This window comes from Vulpes vulpes, chromosome 11 (genome assembly GCF_048418805.1).
Source record: "Vulpes vulpes isolate BD-2025 chromosome 11, VulVul3, whole genome shotgun sequence".
Lineage (NCBI taxonomy): Eukaryota > Metazoa > Chordata > Mammalia > Carnivora > Canidae > Vulpes > Vulpes vulpes.
The window spans coordinates 28,643,673-28,666,782 of NC_132790.1; the positions used below are offsets into that span (position 1 = coordinate 28,643,673).

Genomic DNA, 23,110 nt, shown 5'->3' on the forward strand with positions numbered 1-23,110 from the left:
TGTTAGTGTAACTTCATTTGAATTGGGTCACCACTAGCCAGCCTCATGGCTCTAGCAGTGCTTTCGGGTTGGTGTCTGCCTATTCACGATACAGTGTATTATTCAGACTTCCCAACTGCCAAAGAGAATTAGGGTAGGAAAAAAAAGTACAGATGTTTGGAAAGGAATACCTGGGTTCAGGTCCCTGCACTACAGGTATACTATTCCAGTTATTTCCCCACCCCTTAATTCCTAGGTCCTTAACAGATGGCTGAGAGCAAATAGCCCCTTCCTGGATATGCTCAACAGAATTCTAAGATGACCCTGCTATAGTCTGAGTGTATCTCCCTGCCCTTCATATTCATATATTGAAATCCTAGTGCTCAAAATGATGGTATAAAGGGGTGGGGGCTTTGGAGGTACTAGGGTCATGAAGGTGGAGCCCTCATGAACGGGACTAGTGCTTTTAGAAAAAGGAACCCAGGGGGACCTAGGCAGCTGCTTAAGCATCTGCCTTTGGCTCAGGTCATGATCTCAAGTCTTGGGATGGAGCCCTGCATCAACCCTGCACTGGGCTTCCTGCTCAGCGGGGAGTCTGCTTCTCCCCACTGCTCATTCTCTCTCACATAAATAATCTTTAAATAAAGAAGAAAAGAGCCCATATAGCTCCCTAATCCCTTCTGCCATGTGAGGACACAGCAAGAAGTTAGCAGTCTGCAACCTGGAAGAGGGCCTTCACCAGGGCCTGACCATGCTGATACCATGATTTTGGATATCTCAGCCTCTGGAACTGTGGAAAATAAATTTCTGTTGGTTATAAGCCACCCGGAGTCTATGGCTGACATAGACTTTTGTCTATGTTATAGAAGCCTGAATGGACTAAGCCCCCCAAGGTGTCCAGCCTTTGCTGTACGTAACTTTCCCATTTTCCCAAACAATAATCTAAGTACTGAGGTGAAGGGGTTTTGCAGATGTTAATTAAGCTCCCAAATTAGGTGACCTTAAAACACGTTGATTATCTAAATAAGCCTGACCTAACCACAAGAGCCCTTTAAAAGAGGCGTTTTCTCTGGCTAGTTGCCAAAGTGAGAGATGTGCTCTGGCTAACCTGGAATAAAGCAAACATTGTTTTGTAAATTGTCTGTGAGGGCCATGGGGCAAGACACTATTGGCAGCCTCTAGGAGCTGACCATGGTCCTTGGCTGACAGCTATAAAGAAAATGAGAAAAAAAAAAAAAAAGAAAATGAGGACCTCAGTCCTACAACCACAAGGAAATGAATTCTGCCAATGACCAGTGAGCCTGAAGGAGGACTTCAAGGCCCTGATAAACTATAGCTCTGGCCAATACCTTGATTTCAGCCTAATAAGACTCTGAGCAGAATATCTATCCATGCTGTGCTCAGACATTTGACCTATAGAAACTGTGAGATCATTTGTGTGGTATTAAGCCACATTTGTGTTAATTTGTTATGTAGCAATAGAAACCTAACACATGGGATAGATGTGTACAGTACTCACATAGAATTAAATAAGCAATTGTCTATGAGTAGAGAGTTCCAGAGTTCTCTTGCTTCCACACTCTGCAGACAATAAAAGGCATAGGAATATGCTGTGTTAAACTGGCTGGGCAGGAAGAACGTTCCGTTATCTGAGTGGATCTCTAGATATACAACTAGTAAACAGTCATCCCTATAATAATAATACTTAAATAAGAGCCTTGTAAAGTTCACAGGACAGGCAGTGCTTCTGTTTTAATGCCCAGCTATCAGACAATTCCATGATTCTAAGATCCCAGAGGGACAATCAGCTAAGAATTCCTCAGGCCTTATCAGACTAACCAGTTTACCACTGCAATCTATAGGAGGTATAACACACCTGTCTTCTGATGGGCTATATCATCATCTAACATTCCTTCTGTGTTACATACAAGCAATGCAATTGTACTTGTCTTTTCAGTAAGTGCATGCAAGATCTCCTGAACCTTTTTTTTTTTTTCTGTAAGACAACACTGGGGGTCACCAGCCTTTTCACTTTTGCCCCCTAGATCTAAAAGTCATAACCACATAGCACTATAAAAGGTGTCAGCTCACTTACTCCCTACTGGAGTTATCTCCTTCACCTGGGGGGTGGGGATGGAGTGTGTGATAGTTAATTTCTGTGTCAATTTCACTGAGCCATGGGATGCCCAGTATCTGGTTAAACATTATTTCTGTGTGTGTCTGTGAGGGTGTTTCCAGAAGAGATTAGCATATGAATTGGCAGGCTGAGTAAAGCAGAAGACCCTGGCTGGGTGGGCATCATCAGATTAGTTGAAGACCTGCATGGAACAAAAAAGTGGAGTGTGCTGCTGCAATGACCTCCTGCCCTGGGTGCTCCTGGTTTACACATCAGACTGACTGGCATCTACACCACTGGCTCTCTGGCTCTCAGGCCTTTGAACTACATCCCTGGCATTCATGGGCCTCCAACTTGCAGATGTGGATCAAGGGACTTCTCAGTTTCCATACTTGCCTGAGCCTTCAATACCTTATAATATATAAGCATTTTTGGCCCATTACTCTTAGTTTATAATTAAAATTAAAGGGTTAAGAAAAAATACACACTGAAGCACATAGTGGTAAAGGGGCATCTTACTGCAACTTAATCTCAAATCATTCAGGAAGAAAAAATATATATACATATTTATTTTATATATGTATATATATACACACACATATATATTTAAGTTTACTTAAGTTTGAAATTATTTCAAAATTAAAAACTAGAAAAGAAAGGGGGAAAGGAAAAGAGGCATACTCCAAGCAGAATATTTTCATCTCCTTTTATTGAAGGAAATAAAACTTGTGCCGCAAGAGGCAGTGGTACCTCACAGCATGACAAGGTAGCCAATGGGACTGACATGACAAGCCACAATGCTGGCCAGAGGTCCTATCATAGTGGGAGGACCAAAACCACAAAGATAGCAGGAGGTAGCAAACATCCCCAACACCCAGTGCAAGCATTTCCATTTGCAGAGAGCTTGGCCATGCATTGTAAAAACAGGGTCCCCTCACAGCTGGCAGAGTATCTTATCAAGTAGCCAAATCCATCCAAAACTAACACATAGTTTCAGAGTTGGAGATCCTTCCCTCTGGCCCAAAAACTCAGGCCATCCAAAGATCTAAGTTAATCTTTCAGCTTCTTATCCCAGATGGAAAAAGAGACTGAGTTCTTTAAACAACACATAGGGTACAGCTGGACAGAGGTTGATACCTAGCTTTGTTCTAAAAGCAGCTAAATTTTTTTCCCTGACTTCTCACACTGTTCTCACCCAGCATGTGCCCTAGGAAACCTCTCAATGTTCTAAACAAAGACAGAATTGGGGCAGCAGCCTAGGGGATGTAGGGAGTCAAAAGCCGCTACATAGCCAAGAACTTTTCACAAGAAATAGCATGGGGAGCACTACTAGTTGAAGATCCTCCCAAATAGCTGCTAGAAGCACACACACAGGAAAAACATGGTAGCTTTCTCTCCCATATCAGGATCAGCTGCGCCAAAGCCATGGTCCAGGAAGATGAGCCATTTCATGTCCCCGGCAAATTATCACGGCACTCCTCACACTGTTCCAATTTTCAAGTACGATAGGTATTTGGGCAGTTCAGTCTCAGAAAAGCAAGCACTAAAGAAATCTCAACTGATAACAAATTGAATATTATAAAGCCAAAAATTTAGAGAGTCAAAAGCTGACTGGAGGGTGTGAGACTGGGGTGGGAAGAGAAGATTTTGCTGTGTAGAAACAGGAGTCCGAGGATTTATTGATATAAGCCCTTGATCATAAATCACTCTCACAACCACAAATTGGGAGAAAATTCCTTATTAAGAAATGGCCATCATCTGATTAGTCAGTTGCAGTTCTCTTCAACGCTGGACACATGGTTTTTAAGGGTCAAAGTCATGAGAGCACTAGACCAGGAAATGGGAGGAGCAAGGCAAGGAAGAGAGGGCATCAGGGGTTGGAATTTCTAAAATGAGCATTTATTTCACAGAAGTCTTGGCACAATGAGGCTGGAGGAAGCATGGTTTTAGTGATTGTTCTTGGTCGCCTCCTTTGCTGCTGCAATCAGTGGAGTGAGGCTGGAGAGGGGCTTGGCAATCTTCAGGAACTGATGCTAGAAAGAAAAAAAAGAGCAAAGATGCATGACTATTTACCATTCTTCCTCAGTAACCACCATAAGATGTTAGGGGCATCCATATTTGCATCAAATCATCCCCAAGTTGAATGACATCTTTAAAAGCTAAAGAACCATTTTGGAAAGCAAAGCTGTTGGGCAGTATGTACCTACTACTTAAACACACATCTATGTTATATCCCAGCATTTCCACTTGCAGGTATATTTCCAAAAGAAATGAGCTTGTGTATCCACCAAAAGACACACTCAAGAACATTCATAGCAGTTTTACTTACAACAGTCAAAACTAAAAAGAATGTCTAAGAGAATGAAAGAATGAAATGTTGTATTTTATAATACTATACTGAAAATCACACAGCAATCTAAAAGAATGAATAATTGATACACTGACAATGGATGAATCTCACAGACATTAATTATGTTGAGTGAAGGAAGCCAGACAAGAGAGATTTCATATTGTATGATTCCATTTTATATTAGGTATGACTAAATGGTGATAATTGGAATAATCATCTCTGGGGAAAGGTATTGATTGATCATGACCCAATGGTATATTGTAATACTGCATTTCAGGAGCACTGATCTAGGGATTTATTATTCTCTCTGAATCCAATAAAGCCTTCAATAGCTTGGTCCTTTCCCAGATCACTTTACTGGGCTATGCTTTGGGCCACACCCCCAACAATTAAGAAGACCATTTTGGAGAAAACACTGTTTGAAAACTGCATCTACATTTTCAGCAAAATTGTTATGGAAAACAATTCATTATGTAACTCAGAGCCTCTTAACTAAAAATGATTTTTCTTACATTTAGTAGTAAAAAGGCTTTGTGTCTTGAGGATGTTATGTTTTTCCATTTGATAAGAAATATAGAAGCTATCACATTTCCTTTCTGTCCTAGTCACCAGGAAATTGAGAACCAAATTTGATGTTTAAACAAACCTAACTCAGATGATTAGCGTATTTGATCTTCTGCCATCCTTATAAGTCCTTTTTATTAATCATATTGTATATTATGTACAATATACATACATATACAATCATATTGTATATTATATAGGCATATATACACATTCATTGCTGGAAGTTGCTTCATGTTCTTTTCGGACAGAGATAGGATATAAAAAGGCACTGAAAACAAGAAATTAATATGAAAGATTCAAGTAAAAGATTTTGACTAAATCATAAAGATACAAATTCTAACATAATACCCTAGGTATTTTTGTCCATATATGTGTTCCCACAGGAGAAACAGATGTGAAGCTTTGTGATTTAAGATACCCCCCCTCTTTCAATTATAAAAAAAAAAAGATACCCAAAATCATGGTTTTGAATATTTACAATGTACAGTAACAAGTTTAAGAGCCATTGTTAACAAATCACATGTTTCTATAACTTCCCTCTGGGTTGAGAAAGCAGCATGATCCAAGATCCATCTGGGAGGCCTCAGTTTCCTACTCCGTATAATAAAGTATAAGAGATAAGCCCTAAAGCCCTTTCAGTTTTAGCACTCTTTGAGACAAAAGAGCAAGTGGCCAAGAGCATACACACTTGAGAGCCAAATAGACATGGGTTAAAACCCTGGGTCCGGGATCCCTGGGCGGCCCAATATTTAGCGTCTGCCTTTGGCCCAGGGCATGATCCTGGATCCCGGGATCGAGTCCCACATCGGGCTCCCTGCATGGAGCCTGCTTCTCCCTCTGCCTGTGTGTGTCTCTGCCTGTGTCTCTGTGTCTCTCATGAATAAATAAATAAAATCTTAAAAAAAAAAAAAAAAAAAAAAAAACACCCTGGGTCCACTGCATATTAGCTACATAATCATGGAAAAGTCACGAAACACTTGAAACCTCACTTGCCCACCTATAAAAATGGGAATAGTAGAACCTATAAATCACAGGGTGGTCATAAGGAACAGATGAAAATATAAAGCACTTAGTGCCTACAGTGTGGTAAAGATTCAATATAATGCATTTATTGTTACTTAGGTGTCAGGAAGAAAACTCTAGAGGGCACTAATCTTTCAATTATAATTTGGTACCTAATTAACAATATCTTCACCAATTATAGGCTTAGAGTACTATCTGAATTATTTTCCCATGCCTAGGATTTCCAGAGCAAATCGCATATGGAAGGCAAAGGGAACCTACATGGTATTGCCTGATACAAGGTATTTTCAGTCCCAAAGGATCCTAGAGACTAATGGGTTACAGTTGGTAGAGCCCAAATCTCAAATCTAATGGACCAGTGCTCTGTAAATCCATAACCCTGACTACAAAGAGATGCTAAATATGTTCTAGAAGGTAGCATTTCAATGAAAGTGAATACTTTAAGTAATTTCATTCAATTCAATAAATATTTTCTGAATACCTTTTCTAAGGTACTAGGTATAAGAGGAGACCCAGAAATTAAAAAGATAGAAGTTATAATCTAGTGGGAAAGACAGAGTCATTCGAAACTAACTTTAACACAGTAGGTATGCCCTGCCTTGCTAAGTTGCTCTTGGTCCTCATAATAAAGTAACCAACTATGCATGCCTACAGATTAATCACCATCATAAAGCTGAATGTGATACTTATGTGGTGGCCTGCTAAAAGCAGTTTTTGCAACCGTGTGAAATAATTATGTAATTTCAGGACTAAGCAGGTGGAAGTATAAAAAGCTTGGTAAACCCTCGACTCCAGGGTCCCCACAACTCTAATTCAGGCAAAACAAAAGAAGTGCTGATGAAAGTTACAGGCAAAGTTCAACAGGAGCTCAAAAAGTAGATTTTTAAGCTGAGTCTATGAACATGTACAGAATTTAACAGACTGAGGAAGAGCCTCAGGGAATAATATGAACAAAGGTCCAGAGATAAAGGCAGTTAGGGAACTAGGAATATAAATTGAGTGTGGGAAGTGTAGGAAAGAAGCCTAGTAGTGCCTTACAGACAAAAATGAAGCAAAAAAGTCTTGGTTTAGTGATCTCTTGAATTTGGAGCTTCCCTGCATAGAGACAATTACCTGCAGCAGCTCTTTAGCTGAACCTCTCTTCTCCACATCCATCTCAAGACAGCGGTTCAGAAAGTCCCGGAAGAAAGCTGACAGCTTCTCTGGGTTCTGAAGCTCTGGGGTCCCATTGGTGGCAATGAGGTACAAGGCCTGGCAATACAAATGGGAGAATCACCTTAAGCTCTAGCGGGAGTTCTTAAGCGCCCAGACCTGTCCTCTAGAAAGATGGTCAGCTGCTTTATGCCTTTAGGACACAAAGAGTAGCTTTGGTATACTGGAAAGAAAACGACCTAAGGATCAGAGTTAACATTTAAAAGGCCATGTGACCACATGCAAGCCAGTGAACTTCCAAATTCCTCATCTGTAAAATAGGGATGAGAATAGTACCTATCTTACAGGTCTGTAAAAATAAAACAAGATAGTATTTTGGAAAGCACTTATAAACTTATAAAGTGTGTTCCAGACCCATGGGTTTATTATTATTCTTGATTATAGATCTAGAGGGTTTATTATTCATTTATTCACTTAGCCTGGTTAGTTAAACACCTATCTGCCACTTGCTGGAGGAAATTACTCCTGATGTCTTCACCTTAGTCACCTAAGAACTGTTTTCTTCTAATAAGAGAGGAATATAAAAATAAAGTGTTCCATAAAGCAACAATATGTTTCCCTGTTACCTCCCTGTCCCCTAACATGAACAATCTTATGAGACAGGTTTTTTTTTTTTTTAAAAAAAAAGCACTCAGCACTTTAATTCATAAAGTATCTACACAAACACTATCTCATTTAAAGACCACAATAAATATGAATAATAGACCAGGCAAGAATCATCATTCTCATTTCACAGATAAAGTCCAGAAACATGAAGAAATATGCCTGGGACCAAGTTATTCATATGAGCTTATGTCCTCTGGTTCTAATGTGATTCCAGTTTTATTTCTATCACACCCTACTGATCATCATCTTCAATAGGCCACTGTAAGATGGGGCAAGATGGTATGTAGAATCAGAGGGCAAAGCTGGGACCTTTGGGCAGTGTCAGTTTGGTACACTGAAGCACTTTCCAATAATCAGAGCTATCCAAGAGGTAACCAGTTAAGATAAGACCACATATCAACACCAAAACACACACAATTCCTGCACTGGATGGAAGGTTCCAAGAAATGAGAAAATAAAAGCCATCAGAATAATTCTCTTATCTGCCCATGACCAAAATTACTATTTGCATTTGTGTTCATATACTCTACCTTCCCTCTCTTATTATAATGGATAAATTGTCCATACTCGAATCTCATACTCTTTCCTTCAATATTTGATCCAACACCTCTCATGTACTTAAGGATATCACTCCTACAGGTATCACTTCTCTCTTGTATATGACTGCATTCCTCCTCTCCACTACATTATTCTTATCAGCAACACAAACATGTTAAAAATAATATCATCTTAAAAAAATAAAACCAAAACCCTCAAGTTCCTGCTCCATTTCTGTTCCCTTAAGAGCAAAATTTCTTAAACAATACAATTGCTTCACATGCCATCTCAACAACTTCTTCCCTTCTGATAGATTTACTTTAATCAGGCTTTCATTTCATTGCTATGACTCCACTGATACTGTCAAGCTCATCACTAACCTCCACATTGGCAAATCTAATGTTTATTTCTCAGTCTTACATGATCTATTAGTGACATTTTACATGGTGGTCCATCCTTCTTCTGTGAACACTTCGTTGTCTTGGCCTTCAGGACACACTTCTCTCAGTTCTCCTCCTACTAATAAGGCTACTCCTTAGTCTACTTTGCTAGTTCTTCCAACCTGTAAGCCTGAGAGTACCCCAGGGCTCAATACTTAACTCTTATTTCCTGGTGAGTGATTGCATCAATCTTCTATGCTTTAAGTAAACGAACGATATACTACCTCCTGACAAATTTATAGCCCTGACCTCTCACCTTTGAACTCCAGACTCATGCCCAATTCTATTCAATATCTCCACTTGGATGTCTAATAAACATTTCAAATCACCACATTCAAAACCAACTTGGTTATCCCATTTTACCTGCTCTTCAACCATCTCAGTAAATGGCACTTAATTTTTTCAGCAGTTAGGGCCCAAAATCTTATAGGCATTGTTGATTCCTCTTTCTCTGATACCTATTTCATCTTGTCAGCTGTATATTCAAGGTATTTCCTGATTTTAACCACTCTTTATTACTATTGCCACCAATACAGTCTAAGCCACCATTCTTACCTGAACGATTATCATAGTATTTCAGTCTGTTTTCCATAAAAGCAGTCAAAATGGTTAATTTAGAACATAAATTAGGTTATACTACTCCTCAGCTCAAAATCCTCGAATGGCTTCCAATCTCTTACAGAATAAAAGCCAAGTTCTCACAATGGTCACAAGGTCTTACCTGATTCGGCCCCCTGCTAGTTCTCTGACCTTGTCTACTATCCTCCACCCTGTTCACTCACTCACTCAGGGACATTGGCCTCTTTGGTTTTCTTCAGGATACAACGAGTGTGTTCTTAAATCAAGTCCTTTGTATACTTGATACCTGGGAAACCCTTGCATCAGATTAATCTCATGGCTTGCTCCTTCAGGTTCCTGCTCAAGTAATTTATGAGAGGACTTCCTTCTCTACTCGAAATAAAATAGCACACTTCTCCCTCTTTCCCAGTTACTCTCTCTTAAGCCTCTTACTCAGCTTTTTTTCACAGTACTTACCTTCTGTTACTATATATTAATTTTTTCATAGCATTAGAACAGTTTCTTTTACATTATAGGAACTCAAATAATTGTTGAATAAATGACTATTAGTATCTCTTTTCTTTGAGTATTTATATTTATTTAAAATCCAACAATGCTTAGTTTTATCCAGAAAAGCAGATCCAGGTTGAAGACTGTTGGTAATAGTCCAAGTCCCATTTCCTGGGACTAAAGACAATAGCCCAAACATCTTGAAATGGGACTAATAATACTCACTCTCAAAGGATTTTCATTGAGGTATGGGGGCTCCCCTTCAATCATTTCGATGGCCATGATGCCCAGGGACCAGATGTCAACCTTGGGCCCATAGGCTTTCCGCGTCACAACCTCTGGTGCCATCCAGTATGGAGTTCCCACCATGGTGCTCCGTTTGCTCTGCTCTGGGGTGATCTGGGCACAGAATCCAAAATCAGCTAGAAAAAGAAAAGAAAAGAAGGAATGGACTTATATTTAGGATATTCCTTCCATAGGTATTGATTATGTGCCTATCTCTAGGTGTCAAGTTCTGCCTGACTCCCAGCCACTGCAATCCCTTTTCTCTCCAGGGCTAGAATCACGTGACTGCCACCTTCATGACCAGCTCTTAGCCTGTTCTCTATTTAACCTTGAAAACAAGCAGGAAGAAATATCATTTCTGGCCTCCTACTACTCTTCAAACTAGAAGAAATAGGCATTAAAATCTAAGCTGCCCAGTTTGGCCTCGATTACTTGCCCCAATTCTGCTTTCTTCTTGAAGACCATTCCCATGCCTTAGAATCTGGCAATTGAGGTCCTTGCTTTATTTCCTGGGCATGAGTCCCAGACTTAAACCCCAAGCATGGCCCTGCTTTAATCAGTTTCTCAACCTGTGCCTCTGGACAAAGATTGCTAACAATCTTCCCATAGCTGCCCATCTACCTGTAACACACCTGTTTGTCTCGATTACTGGTTCTTACACTTTTGAATAAAATGTTCTGCTTATAGTTCATTCACATTAAATTGTAATTATGTGTTTATTTAAATTATGAGGCCTTTGATAGGAAGGACTATGTCTTCTTATTCATTTTTTTTTATTCCTAGAGGGCCCAAGTATAACAGACATTTGATAAGAGTTTACTGAATGAATGAATGAATGAATCAAAGAAATTACACTGAACTCTATTTTGTAATTACGTATTTCATGTCTTCAGTACTGGAATGAGAGCTACTTGAAAACTGGCAAAAGTATCCTTGGTGCCCAGCACAGGACCTAGCAGATAGTGGGCATTCAGTAAATTTTTTGGTTAAATATATAGATGAATGAACAAAATAAATCACACCCTGTAAAGTACTGAGTAATATAAAGAGCCTGCCTATCTCAGGAAATAAAGACATACTTCATTTTATTGCACATCACAGGTTTGTGGTAACTCTGTGATCAGCAAGTCTGTCAGTGCCATTTTTTCCAACAGCATTTACTCACTTCATGTCTCTGTGTTGTTTTCTAACTTTTTTTTTTTTTAATTCATGACAGACACAGAGAGAGAGGCAGAGACATAGGCAGAGGGAGAAGCAGACTCCCTGTGGGAAGCCCAATGCAGGACTCAATCCCAGGACTCCAGGATCATGACCTGAGCCAAAGGCAGATGCTCAACCATTGAGCTACCCAGGTGCCCCTAACTTTTTCATTATTATTATAATATTTGTTATGATAATCTGTGACCAGTGATCTTTGATGTTTCTAATGTAACTGTTTTGGGACACCAGGAACTATACCTATAAAAGATGGGAAACTTAAATTGATAAATGTGTATATTCTGACTGCAGACATGGTGGAAATATAGAGAACTAGCATGAGAAGTGGGGCCTGAAGATGTGACTGAATTGCCACAATCTCATGATAAAACTTGAACAGATGAGGAGTGGCTTCTCATGGATGAACAAAGAAAATGGTTTCTTGAAAAGGAATCTGCTCCTGGTGTAGATGCTGTGAAGATGGTTGAAATGACACAAAGCATTCAAAATATTACATAAACTGGGATCCCTGGGTGGCGCAGCGGTTTGGCGCCTGCCTTTGGCCCAGGGCGCGATCCTGGAGACTCGAGATCGAGTCTCACGTCGGGCTCCCGGTGCGTGGAGCCTGCTTCTCCCTCTGCCTGTGTCTCTGCCCCGCTCTCTCTCTCTGTGACTATCATAAATAAATAAAAATTAAAAAAAAAACCTTACATAAACGAAATTGGTAAAGCAGGGTTTGAAAGGATTGACTCCAATTTTGAAAGAAGTTCTACTGTGGGTAAAATGCTATCAAACAGCATCGCGTGCTACAAAGAAATCATTTGTGAAATGGAAGTTGATGCAGCAAACCTCATTATTGTTTTATTTTAAGAAATTACCATAGCCACCCCAGGCTTCAGCAACCATGACCCTGATGAATCAGCAGCCATCAACATTGAGGCAAGACCAGCACAAAGATTATGACTCACTGAAAGCTCATATAATGGTTAGCATTTTTTAGCAATAAAGTATTTTTTGGGACACGTGGGTGGTTCAGCAGTTGAATGGGCTCAGGGCATGATCCTGGGATCCCGGATTGAGTCCTGCACCAGGCTTCCTGCAGGGAGCCTGCTTCTCTTCTCCCTCTGCCTATGTCTCTGCCTCTCTTTCTCTCTCTGTGTCTCTCGTGAATAAATAAATAAATCTTTTTTTAAAAAGTATTCTTTTTAATTAAGGTGTGTACATTTTTTTAGACATAATGCTATTATACCCTTAACTGACTATAATATAGTGCAAATATATACACTGGGAAAAATTCATTTGACTTGCTTTATCACAAGGTTTGTTTTACTGCAGTGGTCTGGAACTAACCTGCAATATCTCCAAGGTGTGCCTGTAAGTAAAGACACTGCTGAAGTCTCTTCCCCACCGCCCCCTTTTACTGAGTCTGGTAGCTACAGTTACATGATTAGCCCACCCCCACCCCCCCCCAACAGGGTCCCATCAGGAAGAGAAGTATCATCACTCCTACTCACTTAGCTTGACAGAGCCATCCATTCCCAACAGGATGTTGTCACTCTTGATGTCTCTGTGAATGACCTGATTCGAATGCAGAAACTCCAAAGCCTGCAGGCACTGTTGAAGTGGGTGGGCAAAGGGAAAGAGAAAGGACTTACAAATGAAGACAGAGAAAATCAACTAATCCAACCTCCTCATTTTATGACAAAGTGAGGTCCCAGTGAGTAAAGAAGTTGTTCTAAATCTGTAGCAAGGCAGGTCTACAGCCTAGTCTCCCATCTCCTGGCTAGCTAAGCACTCTTCCAACTTGGTGCTGCTTTATGCCTTTTTTATAATATACCTTATTATAATACATCTTACAATAGTTTTCTTTAAGTACAGAAGTTCCTCTGATGTATTTTGGAATTTTGTGGGTTTTTTTGGTTTTTTGGTTTTTTTTTTAACCAAATATTAGATCCTTAACAAAGAACCTGAGGCCCAAGCAAAACTACTGAGGAAGAATGGAAATGATTTTGTAAAAATAAAACTGGAGGAAAGTGACAAAAGCAGTCATATCTGAGACATATGAAGTCATATTAGAAACAGTGAAGTCAGGAGAAATGTTTTTGGTGAGGAGACAATTTGTCCTGTTTTGGGTATGTTCAATTTTATACCTACAAACATTTGCAGACAAATGTTCAGTAGACAATGAACATATGAGTCTTAACTTCTATACAGAGATCTGGACTTGAGATAAATATTTATGAGTCATTTGTAACCAGGTAATCAATCTTCTTTTCTTTTCTTTTCTTTTTTTTTTTTTTTTTTGTGATTTTCTTTAAGTTATAGGAATGGTTGGAACTGGCAAATGTTATAGAAGGTAAGAGGAGAAAGAAAAGAACCTTGGAAAACATGTATAATTGGCAGGCAGAATGAGTAACACAGAGACTGAATGGAATAATGAAAATGCTTGATTCTTCCACTACCTAACAATATCATTCTAAACAAATCACTTACTCTAAGTTACTGTTTTCCCATCCGTAAAATGTGGGGATTAGAAAAGATCATCTCAAGTTTGCTACTAAATCTACTAGTTTAAGTCCATAACACAAAGCTAAAATTTTAGAAGCTTCCACCAACTAGAAAACACTAAAGATACAAACCAATTGGAAAATACTATTTAAATGTTCTCAAATTAATATTTCACTAAGAACATACTAATGGCTAAATTAAGAACAAACCAATATTCAGAAGTAGCATTTCTCTGAAAAAGAGTTGTTTTCCTTAGGGAGCTGGAGGCCCTGGCCTTTGGATGTCAAAAATTATATTAAAAAATTGATTTCAAGAAATTAGAACCCTCATACATTGTGGGAGCATAAAATGGTATGGCCACTTTGGAAAACAGTTTGACCATTTCTCAAACAAGCACAGAGTTGCTGTATGAGCAGAAGTTCCACTCCTAGGCATATATACAAGAAAAATGAAAACATTCATCCAAAAATACAAGTACGTAGCATTGTTCATAGTAACCAAAAAGCGGAAATAACCCAAATATCCATCAATTAATGGATGACAAATAAATGCAATCCTGTATTTTAATAAAAAGAATGAAGCACTAATATATACTATAATATGGATGAACTTTCAAAATACACTAAGGAAAATAAACGAGTGACAAAACGAGCATTTATTTTATGATTCCATTTATAGGAAATGTCCAGAATAAGTAAATCTATAGAAACAGAAAATAGATTAGTGGTTACATAGGGCTGGGAAGGCTGAGAAGTGGGGTGGGTAGGGCAGTACCTGCTAATGGGTAAGGAGTTTTTTGGAGGAGGGGAGTGATGAAAATGTTTTAAAATTGATTATGGTGATGGCTGTACAGCTCAATATATCAAAAACCATTAAATTATATACTTTAAAATGGGTAGATTATATGGTAATATGAATTATATCTCAATAAAACTTTTTTAAAAGGGGGATGATTTACGTAGTATTTAATTTTTTTTTAATTTTTTTTTTAAATTTTTTATTTATGATAGTCACAGAGAGAGAGAGAGAGAGAGAGAGAGAGAGAGGCAGAGACACAGGCAGAGGGAGAAGGCAGGCTCCATGCACCGGGAGCCTGATGTGGGATTCGATCCGGGGTCTCCAGGATCGCACCCTGGGCCAAAGGCCGGCGCCAAACCACTGCGCCACCCAGGGATCCAGATTTACTTAGTATTTAAAATTTTTTAGGGACGCCTGGGTGGCTCAGCAGTTGAGCGTTTGCCTTCGGGTCAGGGAGTGATCCTGGGATCCAGGATAGAGTCCCACATCAGGCTCCTCACAGAGAGCCTGCTTCTCCCTCTGCCTGTGTCTCTGCCTCTCTCTCTGTGTCTCTCATGAATAAGTAAATAAAATCTTTAAAAAATAATAAAAAATTTAAAATTTTTATGTAATATTTAAATTTTTTTCCAAGGGCTTTTTGATCCATATGGCACCCCTAAGGTATGTGTACACACACACACACACACACACACACACACACACACAATGAATTCCCATTTTAAAGATAAATAAGTTGAGGCAAATTGATTTCCTTAAGTACATATATGCATGTATCCTCAACCAGTGAAAGTCAGTTCAGGCCCTGGATGGAAAGCAGGATCAGGCCCTGGATGGAAAGCAGCGCTAAACCACTGAGCCACCAGGGCTGCCCTGAAAAATAGTTTAGACATTATTGTGGTATGTGGCTTTCCAAAGGGCCACGATATATAAACAGATATGCAGTATATCTATGGTATTAATACTTCATGGGGGGAATGTGATTAGGAAAAAATGTGTTAAAAGACTCCTTAGGGGAAAGAGGACAAAAAAATTGAGAAACACTGCATTAGCAGTACAGCAGAGAAAAGAAGCCACAGCTCCTAAGAGTCCTGGGCTTGTATTAATTCTTAACGTGTGTGTGTGTGTGTGTGTGTGTGTGTGTGTGTGTTCTAGATCCTTGGATTTTTAATGAAAAGGTGATCATATTTTCTAGGATGAAACTGATTTTATATGGCTTTACTTTTCCTAACGTTAATTAAATATACAACTACATTATTTCATCTGAATGCCTCCAGGTCTTAAATCATCAGACCCTATCATACTATTAAATTTAACCCTGTTAATACTCTGAACCTAAGCTTCTCCTCTTTCCTTAACTCCCAAACTCTATTATTGGGCTACTGGAAAGTTCCAGTCAGCAAAACACCCAATATCCTCAACTACTCTGAATATTTTCTTCATCTTCTTGCTCTAATAAAAATATGGCTGGGGTGCCTGGGTGGCTCAGTCAGTTGAGCATCTGGCTCTTGACCTCAGCTCAGGTCTTGCTAGAAATACAAAAAAATATATGGCTATCTACAGTAGTCTGACAACAAAAAGAAATAAAAGGCATCCAAATCAGTAAGGAAGGAGTCAAACTTTCACTATTTGCAGATGACATGATACTTTATATGGGAAACCCAAAAGACCCCACCAAAAAATTGCTAGAACTGATGCACAAATTCAATAAAGTTGCAGGATATACAATCAATGTACAGCAATCTGTTGCATTTCTACATATCAATAATGAAGCAGAAGAAAAAGAAATTAAGGAATCAACTCCATTTATAATTGCACCAAAGTCTAAGATTTTGGAATAAACTTAACCAAGAGATGAAAGACCTATACTCGGGGATCCCTGGGTGGCTCAGCGGTTTAGCGCCTGCCTTTGGCCCAGGGCACGATCCTGGAGTCCCAGGATCGAGTCCCATGTCGGACTCCTGGCATGGAGCCTGCTTCTCTCTCCTCCTGTGTCTCTGCCTCTCTCTCTCTATCATAAATAAATAAATAAATCTTAAAAAAAAAAAAAGAAAAAGAAAGACCTATACTCTGAAAACTCTAAAATACTAATGAAAGAAATTGAAGATGACACAAAGAAATGGAAAGTTACTCCATGGTCCTGGATTGAAATCACAAATATTGTTAAAATGTCTGTACTACCCCAAGTAATCTGCACATTCAATGCAATCTCTATCAAAATACCAATAGCATTTTTCACAGAGCTAGAACAATCAATCCTAAAATTTGTATGGAACCACAAAAGGTCTCAAATAGCCAAAGCAAGCTGAAAAAGAAAAAAGCAAAGCTGAAGACATCACAATTCCAGCTTGCAAGGTATATTACAAACCTGTAGTAATCAAAACAGTACGGTAGAGGTACAAGAAACAGACACACAGATCATGGAACAGAAAAGAAAACCGAGAACTATATAGTCAACTAATCTTCCACAAAGCAGGAAAAAATATCCAATAGGAAAAAGACAGTCTCTTCAACAAATGGTGTTGGGAAAACTGGACCACAACAGGCAAAAGAATGAAACCGGACCACTTTCTTACACTATACATAAAAATAAATTCAAAACTGATTAGAGACCAAAATATGAGACATGAAACCATAAAAATGCTAGAGGAGAACACAGGTAGTAACCTCTTTGGCATTGGCCATAGCAACTTCTTTCTAGATATGTCTCCAGGGACAAGGGAACAAAAGCAAAAATAAACTATTGCGACTTCATAAAAAATAGCTTCTGCATTGCAAATGAAACAATCAACAAAACTAAAAAGATAACCCAAGAAATGGGAGAAGACGTTTGCAAATGATAAAGGGTTAATATAAAAAATATGTAAAGAACTTAATAAGCTCTACACCCCCCAAAAAATAAATACAATTAAAACATAGGAGAAGACATGAATAGACATTTTTCCAAAGAAGAAATATAAAGGGGACGCGTGGGAAGCTCAGCAGTTGAGTGTCTGCCTTCGGCTCAGGGAATGATCCCGGAATCCGGGATCCGGGATCAAGTCCCACATCGGGCTCATTGTGGGAAGCCTGCTTCTCCCTCTGCCTGTGTCTGTGTCTCTGCCTCTCTCTCTCTCTCATGAATAAATAAATAAAATCTTAAAAAAAAAGAAATATAAATGGACAACAGACACATGAAATGATGTTCAACATCACTGATCAAAAGAGAAATACAAATCAAAACTACAATGAGATATCACCTCACACCTATCAGAATGGCTAAAATCAACAACAAAAGAAACTACAGGTATTGGCAAGGATGTGGATAAAGGGAAACCCTCTTGCACTATTGGTGAGAATGCAAACTAGTCTGGTAACTCTGGAAAACAGTATGCAGGTTGCTCAAAAAGTTAAAAACAGAACTACCCTACAATCTAGCAATTGCCTACTAAATATTTACTCAAACAATACAAAAGTACTAATTCAAAGAGATACATGCACTCTGATGTTTATGGCAGCATTATCTACACTAGCCAAATTATGGAAAGAGCTCAAGTGTCCACCAACTGATGAATGGATACATACATACATACACACAATGGAATATTAATCAGCCATAAAAAGAATGAAAATTTGCCATTTGTGCAACAGTGTGGATTGAACTAGAGGATTATGCTAAGTGAAATAAGTCGATTCGAGAAAGACAAATAGTGTATAACTTCACTCATATGTAGAATTTAAGAAACAAAACAAACATGGAAAGGGGGGGGAAAAAAGGCAAACCAAGGAACAGACTCTTAACTATAGAGAATAAACTGATGGTTACCAGAAGGGAGTTGGACAAGGGAATGAGTTAAAAAGGGGATGAGGATTAATGAATGCACTTGTTATGATGAGCACTGGGTGATATATGAAGTACTGAATCACTATATTGTACACCTGAAACTATTATTACACTATATGTTAACTAACTCAAATTTAAATTAAAACTTTTTAAAAATGTGGCTATCCCCTGAGGACACTGCTTCTCACAGAGCCTTTGTAAAGAGGTTTTTTCCCCCTATTACAAAAGGGTATTACAGACCTTAGACATTCAATAGCAATGAAGAGAAAAAAATACCTACTTGAGTTTCATTTTCTATTTCTTTTGCCTGAGAGTATTTTACCCTGATTTTTGCATGGCTTGCTTTTTTGTATATTTAGATCTTTATTCAAATCGACGACAAAACCATCCCTATTTTAAAATAGTACCTCCTTTGTTACTACCTTCTTACTGTTTTATTTCCTTCATAGCACATGGAAGAAAATAGGCAAGTAAAATAAAAAGGTGATTAAAAATATATCCATATAAAAGAGAAAACTATTACAAAATATTTATATCAGTCACCTTTAAGGTTGAAATTGAGTGATTTTATAATATACGTATGTAATTTTGATTTTTCTACAATGGGCATATACTTTTATAATCAGAATAAAGTTATCTTTAAAAAACAGATCATAATGATAGCAATTTCAAAACAGCTAACAAAAAACTAATAATGGGGGGATCCCTGGGTTGCTCAGCGGTTTAGCGCCTGCCTTTTGGCCTGGGGCACGATCATGGGGTCCCGGGATCGGGTCCCGCATCGGGCTCCCAGCATGGAGCCTGCTTCTCCCTCTGTCTGTGTCTCTGCCTCTCTCTCTCTCTCTCTCTCTCTCATGAATAAATAAATAAATAAATCTTTAAAAAAAACAACAACAACTAATAATGGGAGAGTTCAGCTAATTTCTCCCACCTTCAATGCCCAGGTTGAGATCCATCAGATGCAGAACTTTGAGACACCGATATAAAGGCCACTTCCTGCTCAAGGCTGGTTGGCCATTGGCCTTACCTCACGGCAGACAGCTGCAATCTGGCCTTCATCCATGCAGGTTTCTGTCACCACATCTGTCAAAGAACCTCCAGCCAAGTATTCCATGACAACCCACAGCTCATCTCCCACGAGGTAACTATAGGAGTACAGAAAAAGGGTAAGAAGGAATAGAATATATTGAGCCATAGCACTGAGTTTCAAAGGCTAAGCATATACATAGAGTGAAGAACCTGCATCTCCAATAGCTCTGGAAAAGTCTAGTCTATACTGGACTGGCTTGAGCAGTGTGGTATGGCATTTTATTGTCATCCTGATATTGGAACTACTGCTGGGCAGATGGAGAGACTGATAAAGAAAAACAAATGGCCTCCAGCAAAGGGTAAGATTTGCATCCTATTCTCCTCTCCATAGAGTCTATATTCTTTATAACTGAAAGTCTTGTCGTTTTTTAATTTCCAGGAAGAATATATATGACAGATTAGGTTGTTCTTCAACAATCTCTTTTGAGAGAGAAGACTGTGGGGACGTGGACCAAAAGATAATTTAGGACTGGGTAAAAAGCTCTCCACTGCCATGAGCCTATTTCTTCCCTGACAAAGAATACTCATGTCCTCCCACCCAGCATGTCAAGGAGATGTCTATCAGCTTGGGACTGATTGGGGAAAGAAAATGAGGGTCCAGAAGACTATTCCTGGACACCAACAAGGCAGAGCCTCTTTACCTGGGCCCAACATGCCACTGTGAAAGCTAAGATGATGCACAACTTGATTCAGGTTGTCCCAAAAACTTTGTGGCTACACACTGTGCCAAGATACCTTCAAAAATCGTGTATCAAGGTAAAGTCTCAGAACATCACATATTTGCAACAAATATGGATGAAATTCTCTTCTGGGAAAACTCACAAAAACCAAAATTCTCAATTGCAGCACCTTCACTTAACGCTCAGGGTACAGGCATCCATTTCTGTCTCCCCACACGAGCTCCTAAGTATTTTTTTCCATACCAGACTAGGAGCTCTTCAAGGGCAGGGACTGAGCCTTATTTATTTCTGGTTTCACAGTGTTAGCCTCTGGAAACACCAGCAAAGGCGTGATTGATAAACAAATTTATACATCTTCTAATCTTATTCCCAGAATATAAATTCCTTCAACAAGATAGTCATGCATTTTATTGTTTAGATACCTCCAGTGATAAGAGACTCTTTTTTTTTTTTTTTTTCATTATCCTGAGCCCAAATCTGGTACACTTACAGCCTTCAGTAGTTTGTTCAAGCTATAGTCTTTATATAATACATTCTTCAAAGAGATTGGAAGGTGAATAATAACTTCCAAAGAACTTTTCAGAGCCAGTAGTGACCCTCATTATGGAGAGACAATTGTTCCCCAGAAAGGAAGAAGGCTTTTATTCGCTACCATTATCAACATTATGTATTGGGAAGATCAAAGTCCAACTCCTTTCTTCTTTAAAAACTAAAAAAAGCTTATCAATGTTTTAGATGAAAAACAAGAAATTTGGCAGAATCTGGCAGAAATGAAAATATAGCTGGCAATGCAATATAAATAATAAAGGAATTAGAATCCAAGACTTAGTTCAATATTGTCACCACCAGTGATGTCTCTGAAACAGGCAAGAATCTCACTTTCTTTTTTCATATACAGGAGAAATGAACATGATATGATGGAAAGGGCATGGATGTTGGTGCCATGAACATTCAAATTCAAAATCCTCATTTGCTACTTACTGGCTTATTGGTCTTGGACAAGTTAGTAACTTCTATGAATCTCAGTTTCTTCATGAGTAAAATACAGATAATAAACCCTACCTCACAATGAGATACTGTTCATAAAAGTGTTTGGTGCAAAGTAAAGTATAACAAAAATGTTAGCCGCAACCACTATTTGCTATGTTAAAGAACAGAATTCTCATGAACTGGAATAATGGACTGAAATAATCAAGATGAGATTTAATGAAGGTTACCTAAAGTTCTACACTACTTGTTTAAGACAAAAAAAAAAAAAAAAGGATCAGAGATTTTAAGTCACTATAAACTTACTATAGGTCATCAATGAAACACGCTTCCTGAAAATAAAACAGTATACAACAAAATCACTAGGTTGTATAGAGTTTAGAACAAAAGAGAAGTCTTACTCTTTCCATACGGGTCAAATCTCAAATGAAACTACTGTCAAATTTTAAGAGGTCAGACAAATTAGAAGTTATTCAGGAGGGTGAGCAGGCTAATGTAAGATCTGGGATGTAGAAGGATTTAAAGACCTACATGTCTAACTCTGGCAGATGGGCTGAAAAGCCTCCCCGAGGTGAAACAAACAGTTCTAGGACCAGTTGTTAGAAGCTACAGGATGGTAGGGTTCACCTAGCCCAGAAGGACTGTGCAGCAATCAAAGGTGTCTAGGAGGATAAAAGGGTTAGACACAGAGAACCAAGCATCATAGAGATTCTCAAATGGAGACAGTTCAGAGTGCTGGTGGTGCCGCCTCCCCTAGTTCCATTATCCATCAGTCCCAAAGGCTGATCTCTCTGACAGGACTTGTCACTCCATACCTGTCCAAGTAGTTCACAATGTTTGGGTTCTTGTTTTCCCTCATGACCAGGATCTCATTAATAATCAGCTCTTTCTTCGGCTGCTGCTGAAGGTTCATCTGCTTAATGGCCACCTGAAATCAGAGTACATTCTTTGTGTAATCAGTCACCCAACACTTACTGAGCAACTACTTAGTACCAGACCTTAAACACTAAGGAGACAGAGATGAATAAAATACAGTCTTAGCCCTTACAGAATTTACATAAAGCGGTGTACTCAGCTTGAGACTCCCAGACCAGCAGCATTAACATCATTTAGCAACTTACTTGAAATTAAAATTTTTAGGCCCCACCCAGACATACTGAATCAGAAAACTCTGTTTTAATAAATGCTTCAGATGATTCTGATATGCACCAAAGTTTGAGGATCAAACTTTCTACAATAAAATATTTATATGAGAAAAATACTTTTAAAATTCACAATATAAAAGAGGTGTGCTGGGGGTGCCTGGGTGGCTCAGTCTGTTAAGTGTCTGACTCTTGATTTTGGCTCAGGTCAAGATCTCAAGGTCATGAGATCAAGCCCTGTGTCAGGATCCTCACTGAATATGAAGCCTGCTTGATTCTCTCTCCTCCTCTCTCTGTCCTCCGTCCCTCTACTTCCCTGCTACTGCTCGCTCTCTTGAAAGCAGGAAGGCAGAAACGGAGGGAGGGAAGGAGGAAGGGAGGGACGGAGGGAGGAAAAAGTATGTTTTTTTTAAAGATTTATTTATTTATTTATTCATAGAGACACACAGAGAGAGAGAGGCAGAGACACAGGGAGAGGGAGAAGCAGGCTCCATGCAGGGAGCCCGACGCAGGACTCGATCCTGGGTCTCCAGGATCACACCCCGGGCTGAAGGTGGTGCTAAACCGCTGTGCTACTGGGGCTGCCCAAAAGTATGCTTTAATAAAAGTCCACACAAAGCACTATAGAAACACAAAATAGAGCAAGAACTCTTTCAATCTGGCAACATAGAGAGGCTTCATAAAGGGGGAGATGACTTTTTGAGCT

At 39.0% G+C, this 23,110-nt stretch overlaps 1 protein-coding gene across 5 annotated transcripts in view; it reads right to left on the minus strand.

Annotated features, from left to right (window-relative positions):
- Positions 1 to 2,787: 2,787 nt before the first annotated feature.
- Positions 2,788 to 23,110, minus strand: part of PAK1 (p21 (RAC1) activated kinase 1) — a 144,709-nt gene continuing 124,386 nt past the window's right edge. For all 5 annotated transcript variants that reach the window (XM_072725984.1, XM_072725981.1, XM_072725983.1 and 2 more), the window contains 6 exons: positions 22,078 to 22,190; positions 19,534 to 19,651; positions 12,895 to 12,994; positions 10,124 to 10,320; positions 7,149 to 7,286; positions 2,788 to 4,128 (listed from right to left, as the gene is read on the minus strand). In XM_072725984.1, the coding sequence (XP_072582085.1) occupies positions 4,042 to 4,128; positions 7,149 to 7,286; positions 10,124 to 10,320; positions 12,895 to 12,994; positions 19,534 to 19,651; positions 22,078 to 22,190 (753 nt within the window). In that variant the 3' untranslated portion in view covers positions 2,788 to 4,041. The remainder of the gene's footprint in view (positions 4,129 to 7,148; positions 7,287 to 10,123; positions 10,321 to 12,894; positions 12,995 to 19,533; positions 19,652 to 22,077; positions 22,191 to 23,110) is intronic.